General features: G+C 41.9%; 5 protein-coding genes across 8 annotated transcripts; 2 read left to right on the forward strand and 3 right to left on the reverse strand.

Annotated features, from left to right (window-relative positions):
- Nucleotides 1-276: 276 nt before the first annotated feature.
- Nucleotides 277-2118, forward strand: LOC108041351 (programmed cell death protein 2). Its single transcript, XM_017119255.1, has 4 exons — nucleotides 277-345; nucleotides 885-1206; nucleotides 1265-1349; nucleotides 1407-2118. Exons 2-4 carry the CDS (start codon nucleotides 938-940, stop codon nucleotides 2094-2096), a joined length of 1044 nt encoding a protein of 347 aa, XP_016974744.1. The 5' UTR covers nucleotides 277-345; nucleotides 885-937; the 3' UTR covers nucleotides 2097-2118.
- Nucleotides 2099-4924, reverse strand: LOC108041348 (N-alpha-acetyltransferase 35, NatC auxiliary subunit homolog). Of its 2 annotated transcripts, none has more exons than XM_017119253.1 (6): nucleotides 4748-4924; nucleotides 4310-4679; nucleotides 3686-4253; nucleotides 3442-3623; nucleotides 2348-3385; nucleotides 2099-2293 (listed from the first exon to the last, which is right to left on the reverse strand). In XM_017119253.1, exons 1-6 carry the CDS (start codon nucleotides 4756-4758, stop codon nucleotides 2153-2155), a joined length of 2310 nt encoding a protein of 769 aa, XP_016974742.1. In that variant the 5' UTR covers nucleotides 4759-4924; the 3' UTR covers nucleotides 2099-2152. The 2 variants fall into 2 exon arrangements, with proteins under 2 accessions (XP_016974742.1, XP_016974741.1); XM_017119252.1 differs by having other exon boundaries at nucleotides 4310-4682.
- A 1810-nt stretch (nucleotides 4925-6734) lies between these two features.
- Nucleotides 6735-19940, forward strand: LOC108041360 (arylalkylamine N-acetyltransferase 1). 2 transcript variants are annotated; one of them, XM_017119269.1, is made up of 4 exons: nucleotides 6735-7059; nucleotides 17993-18169; nucleotides 19068-19220; nucleotides 19288-19940. In XM_017119269.1, the coding sequence occupies exons 2-4, from the start codon at nucleotides 18032-18034 to the stop codon at nucleotides 19720-19722; spliced, it is 726 nt and encodes a 241-aa protein (XP_016974758.1). In that variant the 5' UTR covers nucleotides 6735-7059; nucleotides 17993-18031; the 3' UTR covers nucleotides 19723-19940. The 2 variants fall into 2 exon arrangements, with proteins under 2 accessions (XP_016974758.1, XP_016974757.1); XM_017119268.2 differs by lacking the exon at nucleotides 6735-7059 and adding an exon at nucleotides 16273-16836.
- On the reverse strand, nucleotides 19841-20288 carry LOC108041342. Its single transcript, XM_017119244.2, has one exon. The coding sequence runs from the start codon at nucleotides 20286-20288 to the stop codon at nucleotides 19959-19961; it is 330 nt and encodes a 109-aa protein (XP_016974733.1). The 3' UTR covers nucleotides 19841-19958.
- A 35-nt stretch (nucleotides 20289-20323) lies between these two features.
- On the reverse strand, nucleotides 20324-21430 carry LOC108041361 (dnaJ-like protein 60). Of its 2 annotated transcripts, XM_017119270.2 has the most exons (5): nucleotides 21296-21430; nucleotides 21126-21237; nucleotides 20744-21072; nucleotides 20522-20686; nucleotides 20324-20439 (listed from the first exon to the last, which is right to left on the reverse strand). In XM_017119270.2, the coding sequence occupies exons 1-5, from the start codon at nucleotides 21346-21348 to the stop codon at nucleotides 20340-20342; spliced, it is 759 nt and encodes a 252-aa protein (XP_016974759.1). In that variant the 5' UTR covers nucleotides 21349-21430; the 3' UTR covers nucleotides 20324-20339. The 2 variants fall into 2 exon arrangements, with proteins under 2 accessions (XP_016974759.1, XP_016974761.1); XM_017119272.1 differs by lacking the exon at nucleotides 20324-20439 and having other exon boundaries at nucleotides 20467-20686.
- Nucleotides 21431-21456: the final 26 nt, after the last annotated feature.

Raw genomic sequence — 21456 nt, forward strand, 5'->3', positions numbered from 1 at the left:
TTGTGGGCGGAGTGTGGGGGTGCGATTTGTGGTCGGGGGAGCGTGGGTGGGTTTATTTTTAGCCCTCCGACGGATACGGGCAGCACGATAAGTCGGATTCAGCTTCCGCGATGTTGTTGTTTTTGATGCTTTTATTATTAACAAATATTACGCTATCCCGTGGGCGCTTCTTCTTGCTTGTTTGCGTTGACAAATCTTGCTGCGCTTTCACAATCAAATATCAAATCAAATCAAAACTCGTTTTTCCGCTCGTTTTTCGTGACTCGCACTTTCGCCCGTGAACCGCTTGTGTTCGCAGGTAATTGGAAAGTCTTTGTTTTTCACACGCGTTTATCACACACAATGGTAAATAAAATACAAATTAAATCAGTTAAATCAGCTCGGAGAACTTTTAACTGTGAGAGATAACCGCATACTGAATTGGTAAAAATCCAGACAATCGCGTCAAAAGCGTTCGCGAAAAATACCAAATATGGCCGTTAATAAGCTCTGTTATCACGGGCGTAGACAAATGGGGGTTCAATTTGCTTATTTTGTGCTGGTACTGTTCATTTAAAATGTTTTGTATCTTAAATAATCTAAAGTGTCTACGAATTCTGTTCTCCATTCTGTAATAAATTTTTTTATTTTTAAAAAACAATTTTTGGGGTTAGTTAAACGACACTGCCAGATACCAGTCCCTTTAGTTTTAAGATTACGTAATGTATCATGAGCGTTCAGCTAGATAAACTTGATAAGTAATCGGTGATCATGTAATAGCGTAGTATTTTTTCGTTTCAAACTTGGTGATCATTATTTCTACCATCGTAAGAAATCCATTCAGAGATCCAATGTGGTTCCCCTCAAAATATCAGTTGGTATATGATTTTTGTATATTTTCAAAGTAGGCTTTTCTGGCGGTCCAGATGCGGCCACACCGAACACGAGTTTATTAAACATGGAAATTGACTTGGGATTTGCTGAAAAGAGCGATGATGCCGCCTGGCTGAGCAACCGCTACTTCCCAAGCAAGCTGGGTGGACAACCCGCTTGGCTGGAACTGGAGGTCCTGCCGACCACGTCGCAGTTGCAGTGCAGCAAGTGCCAGGCGCCAAAATCCTTCCTGGTCCAACTTTACGCTCCTTTCGAGGATGAGTTTAACTTTCACCGGTCGATCTATGTGTTCCTCTGCCGGAATCCCGACTGCCAGGAGCCCCAGAGTGCAGGGTAATTCTGTCCAACTATGGTGATTGACAAGAGATTAAAATTATGCCCTTCGTTTCAGAAATTTCACGGTGCTGAGGTCACAGTTGCCGCAGAAAAACAAGTTCTTCTCGGAGGAGGAGCCTAGCGATGTGGGAGATCCTTTGGTAGGAGCAGGAATCATTTCGACATAGCTCCTAATTACATTTAGCCTTCTCTTCCAGCCCGCCATATCCTGCCTGAAGAAACTGTGTGCCGCCTGTGGTTGCCATGCGCCACACGCCTGCAGCAAATGTAAGGCCATCCACTACTGCTCCGCGGAACACCAGCGTGCCCACTGGCCACAGCACAAGCCAAACTGCGGAGCTTCAGCCGGACCAACGTCCAAACCTCTAACCCATATCGTTTTCCCAGAATTCGAGATCGTCATGGATACTAATCCCATAGAATCTGGAAAGGATGACAAAGACGACGAGGCTCGATTGGCCGAGTTTCAGGAACTGGAGGCCAGTGGTCAGACGGGCGACCTAAGCAACGTTCCCGAGGCTGAGATGGACAAATACTTTGGAAACACCGCGACCGCCGACGACAAGACCTTCCGTCAGTTCAAAAAGCAAACGGCAGCGGAACCCGATCAGATCGTGAGATACAAGCGCGGGGGCCAGCCTCTGTGGATCGCTAACACTGCCCAAACGGTGGAGGATCAACTTAAGGAGCTGCCCAATTGCACCCATTGTGGAGGAGCCCGCCAGCTCGAGTTCCAGATTATGCCGCAAACACTGACGCTGCTGGAAGACGAAAACCTAGATTGGGGCGTTTTGGCGGTTTACACTTGCGCCAAGAGCTGTGCCATCGAGGGCTACGTGGAGGAGCTGCTCATCAAGCAGGACATTGTGGCAGAGGAGCAGAGTTGACATTAAAATGCATACATATAAATTTTATTCTTGTCAGTTACGGAACACATGAACATCTACTTCAGCTTGATGATTGGGAAGTAGCTGTGCTTGGAGAAGTCAAACTCCGGCTGGCGCTTCACTTCCTTCTGGTGGCCCCGGGCCAGCACATTCATCACCACAAAGTTTGTCCGAGCTATTTGCAGGAGGTCCAGCATCTGAAAGAAGCGCATTTTAATCTCTAATCATTACATCATACTCCTTTAACTAACCTCCTGATCGGGATTCTGAATACTTTCGAGAACATTGCGAGCCTGGTCAAAGTGCTTGGCCGCATAGGTGTACAGATCCTCTACGCTGGGTCGCATCATGTGCTCCCGGATGTTTTTGAACTCCGCGTACGAGACGGGTGGCGGACTAGTGAGCGCGGCGAAGGGCAGGAAGCGGCGATTGTAGCGGATCTCCTCGTTGTCGAACTTGGACAGCGGCAGGCGCACGCGCCCGTCTTTGGTCAAGGCGCCCATGGCCTTGTACATTCCGCCGCAGAGGCTGAGGAGGGCGTGGTAGAAGACGATCTCGGCGCGGTAGGGTCGCTGCTGCTTCTTGTTCTTTTTCGGCTTGGCGGCCTTGCGGTTCTTGGACGCTCCGCCGCCGCCCGTCTGGATCTTGCTCTGGTGATCAGCGTACTCCTCCTGGGCCAACAGGATGTTCTCCGTGCGTGTCAGGGCGGAGACCAGGAAGCCAATGAGGAACTCGTACGGGTACCAGTAGATGTAGAGGAACTCGTGCACGGCATACAGTTCCAGTTCGAAGCCCGACATCAGGAAGATCAGCATTGCACGGAAGCAGTTGTACAGCACCCAGGTGGAGAAGTGGGTGCTGTGCCGCAGGGCGGTGGCCAAGGGCTCGTTGCCCTCCATCGCCCGCTCGTTGGCCAGTTGGTTCATCATCGAGTCAAGCCGCGCCGCATCCACTTGGATGGGGTCGAAGATCTCGATCAGGCGCGCCAGCTTATCGCGTTGCCTGGCGCGATTGAAGCCGCAGATACGGATGAACTGGGTGAAGGTGTTCATGTTGATGCAATAACGGAAGAAGTTCTCCAGGTGCTGTTGCACCTTGGGATCGGCGGCCACTGCATGCTTCGCGTTTAACACTGGTGGCGAGTTAAAGTTTTGCACCGAGTACCGCAGGAACTGCTTCATGGGAAGCTTTCCATGCGCCATTCGCATGTTGGCGCTGAACAGACTCTGCAGCACGCTTCTGGACAGGATGCACTGGCCTGACTTTTTGCTGTACTCGATGAAAAAGTTCTGCAAGAGGATTCAATTAGTATTTACTTCTAGTTGTTATACAACATTTTACACACCAGCGCCGAATAGTAATCCTTATACTTAGTGACTTTGCAGGCGTACTTAAAGCGGGAAATCATTTCCTCCAGAAACTGATAGCTGGCCGGACGATCCCTGATCTTGATGCTGCGCGGGAAGGCGGGCGGTTGGCTGCGGTCGTGGATGCGTGGCGAGAAGCCCATGGGATTGGGTGCTTCAGCTGGATATTAAAGGAGAAAATGTTTTTAAAATTATAGAAGGAAATTGTTGCGGACAACTTACAGCCCTTCTCGGGTTGGGTTCCCCGATCCAGGGTGTTCCTTATGCCCGGCAACATTTCCGAGGCCACAAGAAGGATTTTGTAGATGTCCACCTTGTCGTCGACGGTGTCGTTGCTGGCCATCTGCTCCACATGGTAGATGACCTGGAAGAGGTGGCGCATAAAACGCAGCCGGTGCACCACGGCCATCCAGTCCTCCGTGGCCGTCAGCTTCTTGCACTTCCGCACAAGCTGGTCCTCCACATCCTTGAGCGAACTGTAGACAGCGGCAGGCTGGGCCTTTTCCGCGGCCAAAAGAGCGGAGTTTCCGTACAGCTGGAAGTCCTCCTCCTCGTTGACGGCGGCCACGGCGATGATGTTCTTGATGACTACAATGAGATTGCGCACGGCCGTGCAGAAGACGCGCAGCGCGTTGTCCTTGATCTGCGAGGGAGCGTGCAGGTAGAGGCAGGTGAAGAGCACCTGGTCCATGGAGTTGCCCTCCAGCCAGGACACCAGGCAGGAAAACAAGGCATCATAAATGCCAATCAGTTCGGAGGGCGTGAGATCGTCCAGCTTGATGGCGCCAGTCTGGAATGAAACGGGAATTAAAGGATATAATGATGTGTAATAAAGGCGAATCTCACTGCAATGGCTGCCTCAAACGAGGGCGGTGGCAGGTCCTGCTTGTCAAAGCCCATGCCCACGTCCATCTTGGGATCCATGATCTCTATGGCCGACATGGCCTCGAACAATCCGAAGAGCATGTCCTGGGCCAGTTCGCCGGGCTGCAGTTCGGCGCAGGCGTCGTGGAACTCCCGTGTGACGTCCACCCAGCCGTGCATCGGGTACTGGGTGATGTCCTCGGCGGCACTGCCGCTCCTCATAGTGCGCTGCACCTCCGGATCCAGGAACCCGCACTCGCTCACGATCCACTCGTCCTGCTCCGAGCTACTGGCCCTTGCAGCTGCCGCCGCGGCTGCCGTGGCCGCCTGGAAATCCGGAGGCTCCGCAACGCTGCTGGTGGATTTAAATATAGATGGGGTAGATTCGATAGATACATTCGCCGGTGCTCCACGCCTCACCTTCCGTTCATGGTGCTCGATTCTCGGTTCCTCCCCGGCAAAGTCCGACTCCTATATCTTTTATATCTATATTCTACAGGGCTTCAACCTGTGGCTCGATTCGCCACAAATCTTCTTTTATTTATAAAAGTTCTACTTTTTTATGAATAAACATATGTAACTCTTAGTGTGACCGAATGTCAATCGCACCAGCATGCCTGATGTGCAATATATACAGCTGTATACCAAAAATATCTGTCTTTGGGTGGTTTTTGAACTTTATTGCCGATTTTGAATGTTTCTTAGGGTTTTTAAGAAGATTAATGATGGCAGGCTTCCCTCAGACTAATCTATATTACATTTAATAGACAATGAAAAATTATGTTTAACATGTTCAAAAGCATTTGGTATATTTTGTTTCGCGCCAAGTCACTTGCAGTATTTTGCAGCACTAGACTGTTGTTTTTAACAGTGCAAGGACGTTACAATTATAAAATTTAATTAAAGACCGTGGTGTTTACACGTTTCTACCGATGAAATGTTCCTTTTTTTTACAAACAGAATAAGGGACTTCTTCACAAAGAAAAAATTACATTTTACAAAAGATTACACATGGTTTTTTTTTATTACGAATAAGGGAACAGGTTTTAAAATTAAGTTAAGTTACTAACACCCGAATTATGGCTAAAGGTGAAAATTAACCTTATAAGTAATACGTAAAACAGCTTGCAGTTTCTATAACAGTGCCTAAAAGCTGGCTGTATTTTATTTGCGCGGCAAATCGTTGAGCCCTGGCTTATTTAAAAGTGTACTGTTATGCTTAACAGCGCAGATACGTTACGAATGTTACAAAGTTCAAATGCTGAGTCAGGTTAAAATGGAAATAAACAGGAAAACCGAATAACCCACGCGGTTCATTGGACTGTCGGCTGGCTCATTAACTAAACCAAGTGACTGAGACTGCAAGCCAGCGTTTTTCGAGACCCACACGACCATCAAAACATAACAGAACATTTTCGCAGCTGATAAAAGACGGACCGAAGTTGGAGCGTTGTTTGTAACAAAAACACATATGTTTATGTTCTCCTGATTAGACTAAAATAAAGCCTTGAGTCGGAACATATTACTATCTTATCAACCGCATTTGTGACCCCTGTTATCGCAAAGGGAAAAGCTCGCTCACGCTTTCACTCCGCATTTCCACTCTAAAATTACTGAGCGACCGCCCCACGGATTTTTGGGTTGTCCACCCACCCGAGTGTTACAAGTATCCAAATTGCGAGTGGAAACTGCAATGGAGGGGTTGGATTGGTTTGTTTACAACGGAGGCCCCACTTTCACTCGCTCGCTCTCCCCAAAACGTTATCTTTCTCTCCCTCGGCTCCAAAAACTCTCTACTTTTTCGAGTTTTGACTCAATTATTAATACGCTGGGCACTCATGATAACGGAAATTTAGAATACTCGCATTAACAGTGGTTTTATTTGAAATAATATTAAGATTTTATATATATTATTGCATACTTTTAGATGCCTTAATAAATGATTTGAAAACCCTAATGGCACTTTTGGATATGATTTTTTTTTGGATATTTATGTATGATGATTTATGTATTCAAAAACATAAAAACTTTACTTATTTTATAATGTTTCTATATTAATAAAATAAATTATTTTTAAACGCAAACGTCTTTTAGGTTTGTTACATATGTATGTACCTTATTTTTAAATCTAAAAAAATTTAGTTAGGTATACTAGTCATTTAGATATCAGCTTTATTTGTTTATTCTTTTTACTGATATATAGTGCTCATTTAATAAATCCGCTGTTAAGGGTACTAAATCCGCTGTTGATACTGAGTGCTCTGCAGAGAGAACTTTAGAGCCCAATGAACTGAAATCCACTCAATGAATGAGTAGAACAGATTGGGAGAGAGATTGGAAGCGACTGAGTTTGAGTTTGAGTTCCACCGGCGAACTATTTAAGCAACGTTCATTTGCTCATTGCATTTCAATGTGTTGCCGTTTGCCATTAAAAAATTATCACGAAAGACATCGGATTCCTAAACACCGTCGACCCTAAAATCACGAAAAATATTTCGCTTTCTTCTAAAACCATATTGTTTTAATAACATTTCGATACATATACGTTTCAAAAGCCTGTAAAAGCTGTATTTGTTTGAAAAAACGTGCTAGCGGTTCATTTTGTCGGGTGAATTGGAACGAATCGGTCTGAAATCTCGAACATAAATTTCGACGGTCTGCAACAAATAACACCAAACATCCAAATCAAAGGAGGCGGCATATTAGGGCCCACTTATTAGCCTATTTCACGCGTAAGTTGCCGACGAAAATACATTTTTATTTTCGGTTTTAATTATAGAACCCTGCGTTGACATTTACTTTGCCGCCAAATGTTTCCCCTTTCAAGTTCGTCGATAATAAAACACGAAAATTCACTATAGACTATATATGTATATACTTGTATTTGTCGGACATCTGTCCGTAGTGTTTCCCAACGAAACACACGTCCTAATTAAATGTGAACAGCGAAAACTTAAGCGCCTAAGACGCGACTCTTTGGCAAGCTACCAAATCAAAATATTGAAATTGACAAACTATATGAAAACAGAAACACAAATGTTTACGTTAACATGTGCAGAACACATACAATTTTTTGTAAGTGAAAGATAAAATTAAGTAGGAAGTAAAGGGATAAGAATGTTTATGATTTGTGGGTAATATCCCCCTATATATTCCAAAAGTCTTTACATTTCTAATCACTTAGCTGCCTCACCAAGCCGAAATTCGTTTTTAAAGAAACCTTAGATAAGACATTTCCCTTATCGCACTAAGCAAACAGACCATACTCCTTATCGAATCGAGCAATACTTTTTAGTTGAGATAGCGTTAAGGCAGAAGTGGTATGTTTTTCACATCGATCCGGGAATATGTTTGTTACTTAACCCGTTGTCAAGGCAAAATCGGTGGGCAGCTTTAAGTTTGCGCCCCATCGAAGGGCTTTTAATCGCTGACCAGAGGACGTGACAATTGACCAACTTTAATCGTGGCCCACACGCACGACTAAGCTGCCAATAACAACCAGACAAATAAATACAAGGGAGCTGTACAAGGGCAATGAAAATCACAGTCCTTGTTGCCGCAGGAAAAAGCAAATATGTGAAAAACAACTTCTTCTCACACACAGTACTCACACACATAGGCAGAACCATGTGTATCCCTTTTATTTCAATTGATTTGGGGGCAACGTTGCGTATGAGCAATGCCGCAGGCAGAAAAAAGAAGGAAAATAACAGAAATTCCTGGCATCGGGCAACAGGATTCTGGCAGACTCCTCCTTCTCCTTCTCCTCGACCTTTGGCTTTATACAGTATTTTGTATCGATTTGATTGGATTTCATTCCATTTGATGCTCCTGCCGAGCGGGTTTTGTGGCTTTATAATACGCTTCGATAAAGCTGACTGGGCGCTTTGGACGCCCGACTTGGTCCAAAAACCTCAGCCCATTTAATTGGATTTAATTACAGGCCAACTTCGATAGCTCGAACTAGCAATTGGCTTTAGAAGGAGTTTGACTTGTAACTAAATAATCATATTTTTCAAAATTGCAAAACTTTGACTTTAATTTTATGATCAAGATTCTGAAATTTATCACCTCGTAAAGTTTCCCAAACAATTTACTATCTGTAAATGACATTTTTCGGATATAACTATTTTAATTGCAGTTTTAAGTGTTCAATGAAAGTTTCCATGTTAAATTCTTGAAGGGAGCTAAAACCTTTTTGATAGTTAATTCTCCAGATTTATCAGAAAATAATTAAATGGGCCTTGATCTCTTATATTTAATCCAAAAAGCATTTAAAGACATCATTTATGTTAATACATTTCTAACAAACGTAGACATTGTTTTGATAAAAATAAGAATGTATAAACTTTTAATCTGTCTTTAAATGTCAAGTAAAACTCCTTAAAGTTCCAGTTAGTTAAGCTGGACTGTAAATGACGAAGCTGGGCAAACAACCAATGAGTAAAATGCGGAAAACTCTGGCCAAAGGATTTGTTACAACACAGATTTCCGTGATTTAACTGGACTGAAGGCAACAAAGTTTTCCCATTTTCCTCTCTGACCAGGTTCCTTTCTGTGTTCGCTGGCTGAGTTATTGAAGGCCGTTTCTCATTCAATTAAATAAATGAAAGTGCATGAATATTTCAGGACCAGACCCAGACCCATTCAGAGCGTTCATTAAGTTGGTAAATCCATAGAAAAGCCTTTTGTCAATTAGTCAAAGCGCTTTAAGAGCCAACCAATTAGGCTAAAATGTTTGTTGCCTCTTCAACCGAACCTGATTCCCCCGAAATCAGCGCGGAAAAGGACAACCCATCTCCGCGTTTGTCTTTAAAGGACCCTCAGCCAAACAATAACAATGAAAACACATCAAAATCAATCTGTCAACAAAAGTCGAGCAAAGTGCTGACAACAGAGACGCCGCCCCGGGAAAACTGACAAAGCGTCCTGACTACGTGCCACACAAAAGCCCCATCCACGATGATTACGTTGTGAAGCAGCACAGGAGTCCCTCAAGTATTTAAAACACCCTTCAGTCGGGCGGAGAGTCATCATCAGCATCAGCATCAGGACCAGCCCAATCCCATTACCCTCCTCCGTCGAGGATGTCGTTTTATTACAAGAGGAAAGACAAACAGCAAAATGGCGCCAACATTGTCAGAGTGTCAGCTTGTTGCCGTTGAGTTTCCCGCTTCTGTTGCTCCAGGCAACATCCAGCGGAGCGGCAATGGCCATAATGAGGATGCTGCTGCTCCTGCAGGATCATCACTGTGGCGATGATGATGCCCACTGGTGCACGGCTTTCGTTTGGCTTCCTGCCAGCAATTTGCAATGCCGTATGTTGTTTCTGCACATTGAAAAAAATATTGAAAATTCTATAACTGTTTAAAATTATTGAGATTTTTCTTTGTCTCTATTACTAAATGGGTCATATAATGGTCGGCTTTGTTAGTCAATAGTAATACATACTCAATGAATGCTAAATATTAGTTAATATAAAATCCTTAAATAGTACATCAGTTATATCAAAAACATTTTTAGAAAATTTAAATCAATCAAAACGTCAACAACAACGAATTAGACATGTGTTTACTAATAATTCACATATTCATATTTTGCTATTGTTGATGTTTAAGCCCTTAGAAACCATCCCTATATTATCAAAACGTTTAGACAGCTTTCCACCTATTTTATTGAAGATGTCAAGTCTTTAATATTTTGAATTTTAATTATAAACTCTTTGAACTGAGGCACCCAAGTTTTTAAGCTAATATATGATTCCACTATCATAACAAAATAATTGCTATTCCTTAAAACAAATGTAATACATTCGTAATAAAGCAGTAAAACATCCCGAACATTTTTTCCCTCCATTAATCATTTAATTTATAAAAACGTTCGCTTCAAATTTCCGATAAGCGAATTAATTATACGATTGTCATAAAGTGTTACAATCGAGAGTTCCCTAGAAATCAAATTGATAAGCGACAACAGTTTGATTAAACAGTATCGCTCAGTGTGTGTTCAGCAGGGCGCACACGGCGAATGCGCAATGTGTCGTTGTCATTGCACACGTTGCCTTGGTGAAAAAAAAATGGGAAAAAAGAGGGGAATGTATGCGCCAGCCAGATTAGAGGATGCCAGAGTTTATTGTTCACTGTTGCTTGCAACAACAGCAGATCCCCCTGTGCCCCGCCCCCCTCCCTTTTCCGCCCCCAATCCTTTTTCCCAGCTTTTTGTGTCCTGGCAGATGGCAGAAATTATCAGCTGGCTTGCAGAGATTTTTGCATTTCAATGGTAACTAGCCAGGATTGAATTTGTTCGGGCATGTGGACTGGGATTTCAGACATCCTTTTCAGCTGCGGCCAGCCAAATGGAAATGCAAATGGAAATGGAAATTCAGGGCGAGGAAATTGCCCGGGCCTGTTATGAATTTAAATGAAGTTGGCCATTGGAATGGGGAAAATGCAATTTACAACTTAAATGGGTAATTTGCAGATGAAACTTAGTTGGGGTGCCTGTTCGTTTATGTAAATGAAATGCATCGCATACGCGGCATATCCGATGTTCAGTTAAGCGAGCAATTTGCATTGAATTGAAATGCTCAAATGACCAAGGCACTCGAAGTGCTGGTGTAAATAACCTGATAAATAATTTCGTTCGTTTCCGTTTCACTCCCTCAAAACAATTGTGTTTGCCACTCGTGCACTTTGTCCAGATAAGAGCAGATTAATTCTAATGTGTTTAGAATGCAACATTAGCCAACCCAAGAAGCGGATTTAAACGATTAAAGTCAGGGGAACGACTACTTTTTACTTAGCAATTGAAACTGGGCTTCAGGAAAGCCCTGAAAGTATGCCTTATTTTTCATTATTGAGGGATTATCTAAAAAGAAAATAACTTTTCTTTGTACACAATGAAAGCGAAGCTTTAAAAATAGGCAAAAACAGGATCAAAGCATTTAAAAATATTACAGAGCGGTAATAAATAATAATAAATCTTCCGCACAAGATGTAGGCAAAATATTCACTAGTTTCATAAAGTTATTAATATTTAAATGTAAGCTATACTTTGTACCTTATATATTTCACAACACAAAATATGAGTTCAAGTTTTAATTAGCACTCTCATGTACCTAAGTATTGATACTGTATAGGTTAATGATTAAAAATAAACCTAAACTTTGAAAGCAATTTCAGAGGTATTAAAATATTTTAGTTGAAGCATGTAATATTTTTAATGAATGTTATTATTTTCATTATTGACTGAGTGACAAAGTAAGAAGAGTTCTAAAATACTGATTACAATATATAAGTTGTTTTCCCAAACCTGACAGTTCCTAACAATCCAAAAGTTCCTAACATATATTAAAGACGAATTTTAGTAATAATACTTTTATTAAATGTGGATATTGGTTATATATTCTTATTAAAATAAGATATAGGGCAATTTAACAAACCTTGTGAATTTAAAAAAATACCTTACATTAATAAGATAATTTCAAAAACACACAAACACAAATAGTGTGATTATATGAAACCTATTTTAACAGCTTAATAGAGTTCTTTGTCTCTGAACCGAGCATACCCCTTGGATTCGCTGGGTTCTATGTGAAACTTTGAACCGGCTGCACCACCCACCAACTCGAATCCGCACAGACAGCCAACCGGAGCTGGAGCCACCGACTTTGGCAATGGACTATCCAAGTGGGGTGGTGACCGGCTAATTCGATTAGGCGGCTTTAGCGGCTTTAGACTAAAAGTTCTAAGGCTGAATTAGAGTTTCAATGTCATGTCGCGAACCTCTCCTCGTAGCCCTCCTCCAACCAGCTGCACTTGCATATCGGATGTGGGCTTTCGATTTCCAGTCACGAAGTTGTCCAGCTCCACAGCTCCGCACTCCACACTTCTGATTTTGGCCGTGGGCCATTTGATTAAGGCGTCGCCGTAGAAATCAATTCCGGCTTGTGGCAACTGTCGGAAAAGCTGGTGACAAACCTGCCAAGTTTATGGCTCAAACGGCCAAACTATCTAAAACTGTTTTGTACCGATTCCAGAGCCAATTGAACGTAGAATAATTCAAATGATTTATGGCAAATGCAAATGAAAAGTTGTAATTTATATGACAGCAGCCACTAATTGTGGGTATGTCACAGTTCCGTCCAGCGGCTGAAAAGTAATATTATGAATTTCTGGGAATATTTCCATATTCAAATTGACCCTTACACGTGTAAGTACTGCATTGTATTTGATCTAGACCAATCTATACACAATAATTTTTAATCAATATTCTTAAATTATGAATGTGTTATTAAACTAAATACTAATTATAATGCCAAGAAGTTTGTCTATGTTATAACATGATAATTGGTTTGCTACTGCAACTTTAAAATCTAAGCCACTTTTTACATATTAAATTAAATACATTTAATATTTAAAAAGTTGTCTAGACTTAATTTCATTTTATTTACTGCCATGCTTTGATATAACAGGTTAATTGGTCATATCAATTTGATATAATTTAAAAAGTAGTTTTGCTATGGATATTCATGTCTTCGATTGGGAGTAGTAAATTAATAAAATAAATTAAATTAAATAATAAAGCGAGATCGCGGTACCTAGTTAAGTTGTACGGTATTAAATAGCAGCAGAATATGATAAATCGACTTGTTTTCATTGGTTAGTTAGCATTTCAATTAATAATTAATAGGAGGACGCCCACTCATTGTATGAAACCTTAATCGGCCTGACTTGTTCCTTAAATAATTGTGAAATGACTGCTTGAGCAATCTATTAATATTGATAAATGGCCCAAGTGCTGACACCTGGTGTGAATTTGCATGTGGCCTTGGACTGAACGAGTTTTAACTAAACGTTTGAACTACTTCACAATAATCACAGTTCTTGTGGAAAGTTCCCCAGTAATTGTCTTCGGATCAGTTGATAAGACAAGAGGGGTTAATTAGTTTTCTGCTGGAGATAAGCCCAGAGATAACATCGAAACATTTGATTACTTGCGAGCGTTTAGCGAAACATTCAATCATCTTGATTGTATTTACAAATTGCCAGCCATCTCGAAGCTCACTTAAACGGCGTTAATGTGATTTTAATTATCCGTATGCAAACAGAATCGCAACGAGGCGATGACGGCGGCCAGTTCAGCACTTTGAAGTCGTTAATAGCGCTAGAATATCATATCACTCATGCAGGTTTACAGTGGGCCCAAGAAAGGTGCAATTTTGGGTAGTTTTAGCACTAAAACAAAGCACAACTGAACAAAGAAATAACTAATCAGCGAAATGCATAGTTAAGCTTTTATTAGCATACCTCAAAAAAGATTAAGTCCCATATATTCCAGAATAAATCCCAATAGATTCAAATCATACCTGGGAATTTCTCACAAAAAAAAAAGCTGGAAATTAATCAACAAATGCCGTTCAATGGAACATTTTTATTGCATTCATTTCCGTTAGAAAATTAAAATTGAACAATATAATTAATTACACAAACAGCGCTTTATTGGTTTAAATCTTTATATCTTTCTTGACTGTTGACTGAATAATTACGGGTAGTCACTCGACCAACTATTTAACTTATGCGTGTAAATAAGTTATGGTGCCGTAAAACATTTGTAAGTGTCAATTAGTTCGATATCGGCGTGCATAATCCAAAAGACCCCACAAAAGGTGCAAACTGGTTTTAGCACCAGTTCGCCAATTTGGGCAGCTCAATAAACTCATACTTCAGGCGATGTTTAAGAGATTTATTGAGGATCATTAGATGCATGACGCCGCCAAATGGAAGCTGCAAAAGGGAATAATAATTTAGATACAGAGTGCAGGGGGACCTATTAAATCAAAAATAGCCATATAAACACATGTATGTTCCTCAATTAAAAAGATGTATAATCTTTTAGTCACTCACCGGATACAGAAACAAATGTGGTTACAATTATAAATAACCGAAAAATTGCAGCTGCACGCAATCGACACAAATTGAGTCATCCCGTGAAAAGAAAGGAATTCTTAAAAGCGGGACAATGAAAGGAGGCGCGACTTTTGGACCTTTTGAGTTAAATTTAGTACTCCACATTTGAGTGGGCCAGATCAGCTGACCAGAAACGAGTTTCCCGAGCAGAAAGTCACAAAAAAGCCAGACAGAGTAAGTGGCCGAACCGCTGACTAAAATAATAAATAATAAATAATGTAAACAAAATTATCCATGAAAAGTTTCCAGCGATTGTGCATGATAAACAGTTTTGGCGACAATTTGCATTTTTTGTCTGCTAATTGCGGGCCATAAAGACAGTTCGGTTGAATAATCCATAAACAAAATATGTAAAAATCTGTCTGATTTGTCTAGGAAATCGAGGGAGTTAATAGTCGGAATAATTCCGTGATAATAATGTGGGGGAATCGGAGAGATCCCCTGTATTATTGGGTGATAATTGGCGCTCGAGAGCGCGCGCCAAATTAAACAAACCGATTCGACGGCGAAGAATGTAAATATGCCCCGCCGATCCAAGGGAATCCGTCGATTTGTGGGGGAAAACGGGGGAGAGAGACCTCCACAATAGCAATAGCTTTTTGTATTTCTTTCTTTTGTCGCATATTAATTGAGCCAGCGGCGTGCGCTCCGCTTTTTGCCCGTTTGCACGGCCAAAATAAAAATAAGCGACAGCTGCGAGCGGTAAGTAAACAAAAACAGAACGGGATTCTCGGCCGGACTGCGGTGGGAAAATCATTCACGGACGGAATAGTACGCATACGCCGTGTGGGTTTTAATTGCTTTAAGATTTTGGGGGTGTGCCACTCGGCATGTTTACTCAGTACTTTTAGGGCCATTAAAAACATTCCATGTTTGTAGCAGTACTCATACGCCCCGTGGGCTTTAATGTGAAAGTAGTTGGGGTGTGGATCATGAAATATATTATATTTTTCATATTTTTATGTTTATTTGCATTTGTCTGGCAGTAGGTTTTAACTTAAAATTAGATTTTTTTAATTACATTCAATTCTAATAAATAAATTTTCGTATTCACATCACACATATAATTTTTCAAATGTTCTAGTTTCCATTTAAAATGTAAGTGCCTTTAATAAGCGGTTGTGAAATAAAAGTGTTATTTTCGGAAAATTTAAATAATAGATTATAGTACCATTGATTAATAGGTTTGGGTCATACGATAAGTTGTATTTTATGAAAAAGTGAGATGTTTGAGACACATTGTACGTATGTGCACATTTAAACTTACAGTATTGAGTTTAGTTATTAATAAAGTATATTGTTATTTGGATCTTATCCAACATTACAAATAAAATAAGTTAATATTTTTGATTAATTAATAATTTATTAATTCTAAAAGAAAGTGTGATTTTAGAAAGCAATGATCAGAAGCTAGAAATGTATGCTTTTAGTTCCTAAGAACTCAAACATAATAGTCCCTTATACTTAGATTAAGTAGTTAATGTAAGTGCTTTCTTTTTGTAATGATCTTTCTAGTAAATAACTAGATTAAAAGAGAGTTCCTTTCTTAACTGGTCACCTGGTAAACTGACCTTGATAGTTAGCACACTTAAAGCCTCTCGACAGCACTGCACTAATTTCGAACCTGTTTCCCTGTGGCTTTTTTATTTATTTTTATTCTTGTTTAATTCGGCAAGAATAAAATGTCAAGAACCGTTGACCGCAGACCGCAAAACATAACAAACAAACGCCCTTCTCATCGGAAGTGCCGGATGGCAAGGGAAAGGCCCATCTTGGAAAGTCCAGGAAACGGCTGAAAACTCGATTGGTCTCGATGGAGAGTGGAAACCAGTCTCGTTTCCTCTCCCCGGCAGTGATATATGAGCAAATAGACTGCGATATAGCCCATATAGCCAAGCGACCGAACCGACCGATCCGATTCGTATGCGATCGACCGCCGGCGGTTGGCTTTATCCAGCGCTTCTCGCTTCTCTCAGTCGCGAATAAACAGCCGGCGGTGCGAGGCTCTGTGCTAAGATCGAGTCCATATATATATTCTCTCGCCTCGATCCGGTGGCTATATAAAGTGCAAACGGGGCTGATGTCTGGGCATTCATTGTTTGCTCGCAGGCAAATCAACTCCCCAACCGAAGGACCAAAGGATTTCGGGCCATAAATCCAATCCAAATTCATTCATCATTAATCTTGCTCCGAGTCTGAGTCCCAGTCTCAGGAATTGTGTGTGTGCTTGTGTACTCTACTGTTTATCAAAGCAAAGTCAAATTAAAAGCCAAACAGCGCCAAATACAAACAACGATTCGTCGGCTGTGGAATAAACAAAAAAATATCGCAAAACGTGCGCGCCAACAAAAAACCGAAAGAAGGGAAAAATTCGCTATAAATTTTCCCGATTCCACGCCCCTTCTTCGTCCCAATAAATTGTTTGCCTACGTAGAACAAAAGAAAGCATTTTGCAATAAACAAAACCCAGACAATATGGAAGTGCAGAAATTACCAGATCAGTCGCTGATATCCAGCATAATGCTCGATTCCAGATGTGGGGTAAGTGTGGCTACAGATCGCAGATCGCAGTTCGCAGTTCATAGATCACCGATCTCCGATCACCCTGACCCACCACCACCACCACCACCACCCACACCTTGGGTGGCAGTGAATAGCTCTATAAATACCAGTGGGGCATCCAATAATAGATAATAGAGGTCTCGGTTGAAGTCATAAGTGGAAGTAAACAAAACTCAAAGGCCAATTTCTGGGGGAGCAAGGCAGCTAATTTTGTAATTTGGCATGTGCGAATTTTCCAAATATTTTCGGGATTGATTTTATGGTCCATCTGCGAGTGTACTTGGCATTTATGGCGCAAAAGTTAATGAAACGTGATGTGATATTCGAATATTTTAATGATCCTTACATGCAGATGGAGAAATTTACAATAGAGAACCTATTACTTGTTGTACAGTTTGAAGCCAAATTAGGAATTCTGAATATTTAGGAATTCTCATAATATTAAAAAAACATAAATAAGAGATATTCCATTTAGAATAAAAACAAAGTTCACTGAAAGCCGTGATTAGCAGTCTCAAAACTTAAGCAAATATTATTTCGCGATTTCAAATATAACCTGAAACAGCTGAATAAACAATTATCAAAAGTGCTCATAAAAAATAACCTTTTTTCCTCAGTGCTGGATAACATTTTTGATAATCATTCCATCTTGTCTGTCGCTTAACTCATTAAAATTATAAACAAGCTCTGTCAGGGGGCATCAGGATAAACCAGCTTAAGGTGTTTATATTAAACATAAACAACAGTAAATTAAAATCTAACGATCTAACGACATTATAACGACAAAATCCTGCAGTTCAGATAGTCAGATGCTATATATTTTAGAGTACACTACGACGGCGACCTTAATTTCAGTTGTATAATTTATGGCTCCTGTCGGTGGCGTACATGAAAAACAAAATTTAGAGAAATATAGTCGGTGGAAAATGGAAGTGGAAATGAAAATGCACGGGGATGGCGTCGCGTCGCTACATGTGCTACAAAATATACAAAACAAATTAAAATGCCTTTCATCTAAGAGCCATAAATAATAATGTTTTCTATACGCCGCACGTCTTTCCTCCACCTCAAACCCACCCAGAAAAAATAATAATAATGTCTGAACGATTTGTTTTGTCTGCTCCCGCATTTGCAGCTGAACGACTTATATCCGATTGCCCGGCTGACACAGAAAATGGAGGACGCCCTAAGTGTTTCTGGGAAAGCTTCGGCTTCGGCTTCCGTCGATAAGGACTGCCCCTATACCATCGAACTGATCCGTCCCGAGGATGCGGATGCGGTGATAGCCATGCTCAAGAGATTTTTCTTCAAGGTAAGTCAGACTCCCCAGTTCCCACATTCCCCATACACCTTATTTTATTGTATTGTAATAGACGGGGAATTTTAGATTCGTTTGCATATCAGGGTAACCAATCAAGCTGAACACCTGCCTTTCCGATTAGGGAGTTCTGAATTTATATCTTCCATTATATATGCCAAATAATTGGAAACGAAAGGCAGCACAAAGGTGAATTTAAATAATGTTCCAACGAAACGCAATTAGCACGGCCACATGCCCCTGCGATCGTCTAAATTAGGGTTTAATTCAGTTCGAAATTCGCACACTAAAAGTTGAATTAATTAAGTTATGCGTTGACTAATCTCGGGGAATTTATTCACCCAGTCCCCGGGAATTGTTATTTGGACTCCACTAAAATCGGAGCAAAGTATTCGGCTGTCGTGAGGCCTTTTGACAAGATCCATGTCACGGCTAACTTTCAGCTGGTCTTGCATCACGACTCTTGACGATCTGAAACCAATATGCTCGGTTGATCTTGACTTGATCAGGTTCTAGTTTCCAGCCGGCCAATGAGAATGCTCCCCCTTCGGAGACCAGAGACCCATTGGATAATCAAGACCTATATTTAAATATAAAAAGTCAACGCGGATTAGTATGCATGCCATGCCATGCCCTCCGGCGATAATGGCAATATGCAAATCAAGTTCCGTTCGCAATTCTCAAACTGTCTCTATAAATTATTAGAAAATCTCGCCATACCACACGCGTGCATTAATCATTTAAATTGCTGATTAATTCCACGATCGTGTCGCGTAATTTGTTTAGATGAAAGATCCTCAGATTGATCAGCAATCGGGATTCCAAATGGGTGGCTTAATAGGTTGTTGAACTGGAATTGCCTTCTAACACTTTCTAAACTTTGCCGTTGCAGGATGAACCCCTCAATACCTTTCTGGATCTGGGAGAGTGCAAGGAGCTGGAGAAGTATTCCCTGAAGCCACTTCCCGACAACTGTTCATACAAGGCGGTCAACAAGAAGGGCGAAATTATAGGCCTATTCCTGAATGGATTAATGAGACGTCCGGTGAGTGAATGATAATAATGATAATGCTCACCTATTCTTAACTAGTGTTTATATGATTTATAAACAGTCACCCGATGATGTGGCCGAGAAGGCGGCCGATTCTTGCGATCATCCCAAATTCAAGAAGATCCTGTCGCTGATGGACCATGTGGAGGAGAAGTTCAACATCTTCGACGTATACCCTGACGAGGAGCTGATCCTGGACGGCAAAATCCTGTCGGTGGACACCAACTACCGGGGCTTGGGCATCGCCGGGCGCCTGACGGAGCGAGCCTACGAGTACATGAGGGAGAATGGCATCAAAGTGTACCATGTGCTCTGCTCCAGCCACTATTCCGCCCGGGTGATGGAGAAACTGGGCTTCCACGAGGTGTTCAGCATGCAGTTCGCCGACTACAAGCAGCAGGGAGAGGTCGTCTTCAAGCCGGCGGCACCACATGTCGGCATCCAGGTGATGGCCAAGGAAGTGGGCACGGCGAAGACGGCGCAGACGAAGCTGTAGATGATCTGAATTTGGATTTTGTACTATGTGATTCTTTAGTTTGTAGTTCGGTGGCGGGTTCCCAGTAGTTCCATGTCAAGTGTTTTCGATTCAGAGTAGTATAAACAAACAGTACAAGTTACGTATTTATCTAATTTAATTCGCCCGTTGTTGCGACGCTAAACTTAAGTGTTTTGTGTTTAGAACGAGCTCAAAAAATAAAAACATTGTCTTTAAAATAGATGGGCTAACCATGGCTAACCCCTGACCACGCGGGCGTTCGACTTCCGCTTGTTGGAGCGATTGGACTTGTTGCGTTTGGCCTGGGTCCTCTTGGCGTTCAGTTTGCGGTTGCTATTGTTTTTGCTCTTGCTCTTGGAACTGCTGCTGGTTGTTGGGCTGGTCACACGAATCCTTCTGGTAATGTTGTATTTCAGATCGGTTATGTACACTTTTTTGGGGGACTGAGACAAGGTAGAACTATAATCGGAGGTAGTGTTAGTGGTGTTCTGCGCACGCGAAGCATCCAGGTTGAAAAGGACGAGGACCACGATACAGATGCCGCCGATCAGAATAATTGACTTCATGTTGGTAGTAAGATTGTTGGGTATATGCTTCGATTGATGCGACCGGAGTGCTTAAGTAGTCGCTCCCCATTTGTTTACACAGTTTGAAAATCGTTTGCGAAGGCCGACTACAGCGTAGAATTTAGGCAAAATACTTAGTCGTTTGCTTTTCCTTGAACCAAAACAAAAGTTTAAAAAATATCTATCTGCTTTCACGTTTAATTTGGCCAAAACAAAGAGGGAAGTGGGATTACTTAGCCGTCGTCTGGTTGAAGGGACTCCTGGACATGCGATCCACCATGCGACGCACCTGCTCCTCATTGCCGTATTTCTGGGCATCGGCCACAACGGCTGCATGGTGTGAATTGGCTTCTGCCGAGATTTCGTCCTGGAGCTGGCGACTCAGGTGAAAGGAATGCCTGTAAGGACTTGCAATTAGACCAATTTCAATGGTATTCCAATGGTAAAACACTCACCTGACGGAGGTGAAGCCAAAGAGTGCCCCAAAAATCCCGAGGGCCATTAGAACTAGGGCCACCTGCCAGTTGGAGACCCTTTTAAGACCCCTGATGCCATAGTAGGGTCCTGGATTGGGATCATAGTTGGGTTTCACATCCCACGGCTGGCCGGGATTACCTGTTTCGCCCACAGGACTGCGATCCGAGCGCGTGGGCTGCCACAGCAGACTGTCATCGTAATCCCGCCGCCTCTGCGGCTTTATCAGCGTCCTATAGGCCTCGGATATCTGAACAAATCGGGCTGTTCTCTCGGGGCACACAGCATTGCTCTTGACATCTGGATGATACTAGAAGGAAACCAGGTTTGAACAGGTTCTTGGGGGATCTTGAAGGTACCTACCAACTTGGAGAGCTGGACAAAGGCATTGCGGACATCTCGGGTGGTGCAATCGTTGCGTATGTTCAAAACTTCATAGTGCGTTTCCGGGTTTTTGGTCTTTTCGTGGGAAAAACTGCGCAGTGAGCAAATGTTTACTTTACATAACAATTGTTTTACCAACGAGTCCTTACTTACGCCTATAGGATCCAGCTCCTGTCCGCGGCGAAAGACACAACCTCAGCATTGTAATCTGGTAAATATTAATTGTTTTGATCTGTGGCAGTAACCATAATTTTGAGCTATAATTTTTGTCGAGGGACGATAGTTCATCCCGATAGGCGATTTAGTATAT

Source organism: Drosophila rhopaloa, unplaced genomic scaffold (genome assembly GCF_018152115.1).
Source record: "Drosophila rhopaloa isolate 14029-0021.01 unplaced genomic scaffold, ASM1815211v1 contig_115, whole genome shotgun sequence".
Taxonomy (NCBI): domain Eukaryota; kingdom Metazoa; phylum Arthropoda; class Insecta; order Diptera; family Drosophilidae; genus Drosophila; species Drosophila rhopaloa.